The sequence below is a fragment of the Hyperoodon ampullatus genome, assembly GCF_949752795.1.
Source record: "Hyperoodon ampullatus genome assembly, chromosome: 2".
In the NCBI taxonomy this organism is placed as follows: domain Eukaryota; kingdom Metazoa; phylum Chordata; class Mammalia; order Artiodactyla; family Ziphiidae; genus Hyperoodon; species Hyperoodon ampullatus.
Genome location: NC_136915.1, coordinates 198,431,041 through 198,437,000, shown reverse-complemented (window position 1 = coordinate 198,437,000; position 5,960 = coordinate 198,431,041). Strand labels below are relative to the sequence as shown.

Sequence of the window (5,960 nt, the reverse complement as noted above, 5' to 3'; positions counted from 1 at the left end):
TCTCCGCCCACAAGGCAGGTGTCCCTGTAGGTCGCGTCCCGTGTGAGCCACTGCGGCTGAGATTTGCTGATGGGGGTCTGACCCCAGGACGTCCCCGTCGTTCACGGGACTAAACGCACACCTGGACTGCCTCAGTTTCACTCAGTGTAAGGGAAGCCCAGCGCCCAGGTGAGCCTGGGCAGAAGCTCTGTCACGTCCCAGAAGGGACCTAGCACAAAACCACGCCGACACCCGGCCGCCTGTGCGGCGGCGAACGGCCGCGCCTGCGCAGTAGTGTCCAGGGCCGGGAAGCGGCGCCTGCGCTGAAGGAGCGCTGCCGGCTCCGCCGCCGCCGCCGCCGCCGCCGAGACCGCGCCTGCGCAGTGCGAAGAGGTCGCCCTGAGACCGCGCCTGCGCGTCGCCGCCAAGGGCCCGGGTGGAGGCCATGGAGCCCGCGGCGCCGCCGAGCGAGCTGGTGTCGGCGGAGGGCCGGAACCGGAAGGCGGTGCTGTGCCAGCGCTGCGGCTCCCGCGTGCTGCAGCCGGGCACGGCGCTCTTCTCCCGCCGGCAGGTGAGGGGACGCGGAGGGAAACGGGGGGAGGGGCGGCGACACCGGGTCCCTTTCGGCTTGGACCCGGACACACGACCGGACACTGGCGCCCCGGGGCCGCGCCTGCCGACCGCGGGTGCCGACGCCGGGCCGCTGTAGACCGACCTTCTAGGGAGCCTGAGCGTTCCTTCCTCAGGCTCAGGTGTCGGTGCCCGTCGTCCCGCTGTCACGTTCCGCAGCCTCCTCCCTACTGCGCCGCCCCGCCCCGCCCTGCCCTGGGAGTGGGCGCGGGTCCCGGGGGGGGGGGGAGTGGGCGGGGAAACTGGGGGGCGGTTCGCACTGGGCGGGTGGGCACGGTGGGGGAGGGACGGGACGTGGGGGCCGTCCTGGGGGCGAGGCCCGAACCCGCAGAGCGCTCGCTCGCTCCCGGGTCTGTGATCCCCGCCGACGTCGTGAATCACTAGGAGTGTCGTTCACACCGCTGCACAGATCCCGTGTCCCACGTCTCGTGTCCCGCGCCCGCTGCCCCGAGACTGCGCGTGAGGGAGGACACAGACATTGGGATTTAAGTAAATGAGGGAGTGAAGTTCTCAGTCCGTGAGCCTGAGGGTTAGAGCAGGCGGAGCGGATCCGCGTGTCGCAGGCGCCATCGGTCACCCGACGTGTTCTTTTTTTTAAGCCCTGTGAACGGTTTCTTTATAAAATGTTCAGACCCCCGACTCGGTCCTTTGTGAAATCTCACCTGCAGTCTGGGGCAGAGGAGATTACAGTCACAGAGGAAAGAAACACCAAAGAGCTTGATAATGTAGGGAAAGGGTGATGAGTTAGAGAAGGGAATAGCTGCTTTGTTACCTTTTGAGGGAGAGGGCAGTTGGGGCAGGAGAGGGGGGTGGAAGATGAGCTTGTGGGAGAGAGAGAATAGAGCATCGTTTGGGTGAGAATGAGAGCAAACCGAGACATTATTCTCAAACTAAGCATGCACCTAACATAGGACCCAGCTAGTGTTCTCCGGGCCTTTATCCCTGGCGGGATGAAAACATGTTCACACAAAACCTGTGCACGAATGTTCACTGCACCTTTATTCCTAAGAGCCGAAAACCGGAAACAGCCCAGCAGGCCTTCTGCTGGTGAATGATGCCACACCACGGGCACCACAACTTGGATGAGAATGAATCTCCAGGGAATTATGCTGAGTGAAGAAAGCTGGTCCCAAAAGATTACTGTTGTATCATTCCATTTATATGACATTTTTGAATTTTAGAAATGGTCAACAGATTAGTGATTGCCGGGGTTTAGGAAGCGGGGGCGGGTCAGGGGTGTTGGCAAGTGTGGTTATAAAAGGGTGGACGGATGGTGGTGATGGCTGCACAATAATGGGAATGTACTTAATGGCACCAAACTGCCCACTTAAAAATAATTTAAATGGTACAGTTTATGTTATGTATAGTTTATCACAGTGAAAAATCAGGAATCAAAATGGAACATGCCTCAGGTGTGTTGGGCAGTGTTGTTGTAGTTACTGCTGCATAACAAAATCACCCCAGACAGTGACTTAAAACATTAACGTTTATTTTGCTCACAAATTTGGGGGTTGGCAGGGCCCAGCTACGGCTCAGAAGTTCTCTCATTCATGGTCTTTCACGGGGCAGCGGTTAGAGGGGTCATCTCAGAAGCTTGCTCACTCCCATGTCTGCCTGTGGACTGAGAGGATTCAGGCACCTGGAACAGGCTGTGATGGGCCGGCCGCTCCTCCCGGTATCCGCCAGGAGGCCTCAGAGTCACCAGGGCTCCCAGAGCAACTGTTCCAAGAGCAACCTGCAAAAGTGGCCCAGCCTTCCCTAACCTAGCCTGTCACTCCCACCTTGGCCTGCCCAGGCTCAAGGGGAGAGGCACAGTCTCCACATCTTGGAAAGGTGGTCAGAGAATTTGTGGACATGTGTGGTTTTAAAACCACCACAAGGGACTTCCCTGGTGACGCAGTGGTTAAGAATCTGTCTGCCAGTGCAGGAGACACAGGTTTGAGCCCTGGTCCTGGAAGATCCCACATGCCGCGGAGCAGCTAAGCCCGTGTGCCATAACTACTGAGCCTGCTCTCTAGAGCCCGTGAGCCACAAGTACTGAGCCCACACACTGCAACTACTAAAGCCCATGTGCGTAGAGCCCGTGCTCCACAGCAAGAGAAGCCACTGCAGTAAGAAGCCTGCGCGCCCCAACGAAGATTAGCCCCCGCTCACTGCAACTAGAGAAAACCACGCGCGGCAACAAAGACCCAGTGCAGCGATAAACAGATATATATATATATATATATATATATGTCGGGTTCTTTCCCCATGTCAGTATCTTAAAAAATAATAATAATAAAAAATAATAAAACCACCACATGTACTCACTGAAGGGGGAAAAATTACAAAAAAGGTTAACAGAAGGTTACTGTAACAGTTTGTGTGTGTGTGTGTGTGTGTGTGTGTGGTACGTGGGCATCTCACTGTTGTGGCCTCTCCCGTCGCGGAGCACAGGCTCCGGACGCGCAGGCTCAGCGGCCACGGCTCACGGGCCCAGCCGCTCCACGGCACGTGGGATCCTCCCGGACCGGGGCACGAACACGCGTCCCCTACATCGGCAGGCGGACTCCCAACCACCGCGCCACCAGGGAAGCCCCTGTAACAGTTTTTATTCTCATCTATAGTACAGCATGCTTGCCAAGTTCTCTCTAATGAGAATGTATTTTTACAAAGAGAAAGAAAATATTTTATTTTTTAACGGGTACTGTTAATAGTTCTTGAAGAAAGCAGAAGAGGTTTCACTGAGACATCAGCAGAATCTCAGCGTCGTGGTGTTCGATGTGTCTCACAGAGCTGTCCGGGATCAGGGGTGCTGGCCGGGGCCTTGGCCGCACAGCTAACCCACCTCGTCAGGGGTCTGGTGACTTTGGCCCCCAGGCAGCCGAGTTGGCCACCTCAAATTAGGTGTTAATTTCTAGATTTCCACCCCAGTAGTCTGTCCAGAAAGCCTCATTGTGTCCCACATGTTACATCCCACAGCGTGACCCTAGCGTTGTCCTCTACTTTGTTGAGGTCCAGGCACAGATACACAGACAAGTGCACATACGTGGCTCTGACTTAACAGGATTTCAGTAAAAATGGGAATGTTGAGGAAGAGAGGGAACAGGACCCAGTGTGACTGACCCCTTGAATGGATGGCTAGTAATAGTTCGTGCCCTTTAGTCACTAATCAAGTGGGAGACAGCAGAGGTGGCCTTATGCACTGCGAACGGGGACAATGTGAGGGAGATTCGCGCTCCTTTGCTAGACATGTCCTGAGGGCTAATGCTTATATAGTCTTCGATTTTCTCCCCTCACATTTCACTCCTCTTGCATTTAGTTAAGATGTGATTTCACACCCACAGTATAGGAGGTAGGCTGGAAATGTACCTAGGGACGTTTAGGCCCACAGAAAATTACTCTTAGGACTGGAATTCAGGTTTTCTGGTTCCTGAATTTTGATTCCTACCTCTCTTTGCCTCTGCCTTTACTCAGGGTAACACAAAGCATTAGGGACTCATTTAACCATCAGATGAGGCAAAAAGAGTGGCTGGAATGACAATATAACAGGAAGAGGGACTGTCATATTTTGTGATGTCCTCAGATGAAGTCTCAGGTGACACAGCAAAGGGAAATGCACAGATGTGTTTTAATAAGCCGAGTGCTTGGAGGACAGGGAGGGGGAATGTTCTGGATCAGAGCTCCCTCCTCCCTGCCAGGGATACCCTACCAGCGTCAGCAGGCCTGGAGTTCGGAAGTGCGGGCTCCAGGGTATTTCACACACTGGCAGCTCTTGTGGACTTCCTGACATTCTCATCCCCACCAGAGCATTGACCTGTTTTGGATTGATGTCAGTCTAATTTTTAAAAAACTTTAAAAATTGTTAGCTTTTGTCCTGATTGCCAATGCCGGGCTAGCACACTAAGGCCATCCTATTTTATTAGAGTTTGGGGGTGCGTTGGTAGTGAATCATGGGGTGGGAAATACTCTGCGCATCGGCGGCAGCCGTAGGGAGGAGCAGGGAAGGAGCTTGGCTGACGTGTACTGCAGTGGGCGGGGCAGCTGAGGCGTCAGCAGCTGAGGCGTCCGCTAATCACGTGGAAGAAATCAAAGGGGGTGCGTGCGTGCGTGCGTGCGTGCGCATGCTTTCTCCTCGTGAATGGGAGATGCAAGGGTCCTAGAGATAATATTCCAAATTCTAGAACTAGATTTTCCTTTTTAATGTTCCTTTTATGAGATAAAGCCCGTATCTTCGTAACAACAGTGATGGAGTAGCGTGAAGCCGGACATCCTGTTTGGTCTTGTCCCAAATATTTGCGCTCTGCTCTGTGTCACTTGCCGTTCCAGGCAGTGGGGATGTGGTAATAACAGGAAAAGTGAGCTGGTGGAGGGAGCCCCCTGGTGAGTAACAGCCAGTAAACTGATCAGATGATTTCAGAAACGACAAGTAGGAAATGGAGCAGCATAAGGAAACTTTGGGGGTGATGAATATGCTCGTTATCTTGATCGTGGTAAAGCTTTGTTGGTGTGCAGTATACGTGTGCCAGAATGTGTCAGATTGGCCGCGTTGGTGTGCGTCAGTTATGCCTCAGCTGAGCCACTTTAAAGAATACACATGCAGTGGGCAGCATGGGAAGCTCGTGCAGTTTGTCCGGTTGGGGGAGGCCCTGAGGAGGCCACGAGGGAGCCGAGTGTCCGGGAGGAGCTGGCCCTGGAGGGTCCGGGGGCGGGGGCGGGGAGGAGGAGCCCGAGGAGGGGGAGGGGAGGAACAGGCCGGCCCTGAGGACCCAGGGCGTCCCGGTTACCGCGGCAACCAGGCAGCGCCTCTCCCCCTTCTCCTGAGAGGCGGGCGCCCGGGCTGGGGGAGCTTCGGGGGCCGGCCGTGCGGAGCGAGCAGGGCTCTGCTGTGTTCTCTCCGCGCAGCTCTGCCTCCCGCCCATGAGGAAGAAGCCGGCGCTGGCCGACGGCGGCACCCCTGAGGGCGACCTTCTGCAGGAGCACTGGCTGGTGGAGGACATGTTCACTTTCGAGAACGTGGGCTTCACCAAGGACGTGGGCAACATCAAGTTCCTGGTCTGCGCGGACTGCGAGATCGGCCCCATCGGCTGGCACTGCCTGGACGACAAGAACAGTTTCTATGTGGCCTTGGAACGGGTTTCCCATGAGTGACTGAGGGGAGGGGACTCAGCTCCACCCCCGCTATAAAAGCTACTCCCCACAAGGACGGCCGAGTCGCCTTCTCTGCGCTAACGTCAGTCACGGGTGTCGGCCCGCCCCGTCCAGCACGCGTCCACGTGCTTCCTCACGGCCTCAGCGCCGGCCTCCTGCTTAGTTCACAGGCGTTCCCGCCTTTGCTCAGCGCCCTTTCCCCCCGGTTTTAGGACACGGGG

At 56.0% G+C, this 5,960-nt stretch overlaps 1 protein-coding gene across 1 annotated transcript; it reads left to right on the top strand.

The window, feature by feature from the left end:
• Nucleotides 1-416: 416 nt before the first annotated feature.
• On the top strand, nt 417-5,760 carry RABIF (RAB interacting factor). Its single transcript, XM_079728515.1, has 2 exons — nt 417-550; nt 5,494-5,760. Exons 1-2 carry the CDS (start codon nt 425-427, stop codon nt 5,737-5,739), a joined length of 372 nt encoding a protein of 123 aa, XP_079584641.1. The 5' UTR covers nt 417-424; the 3' UTR covers nt 5,740-5,760.
• Nucleotides 5,761-5,960: the final 200 nt, after the last annotated feature.

Excerpts from the sequence above, each read along its gene's own strand:
- RABIF (XM_079728515.1), top strand. The coding sequence starts at position 425 with ATGGAGCCCGCGGCGCCGCCGAGCGAGCTGGTGTCGGCGGAGGGCCGG. Across the intron at positions 551-5,493 it reads CGCTCTTCTCCCGCCGGCAG|CTCTGCCTCCCGCCCATGAG; the intron begins GTGAGGGGACGC and ends CTCTCCGCGCAG.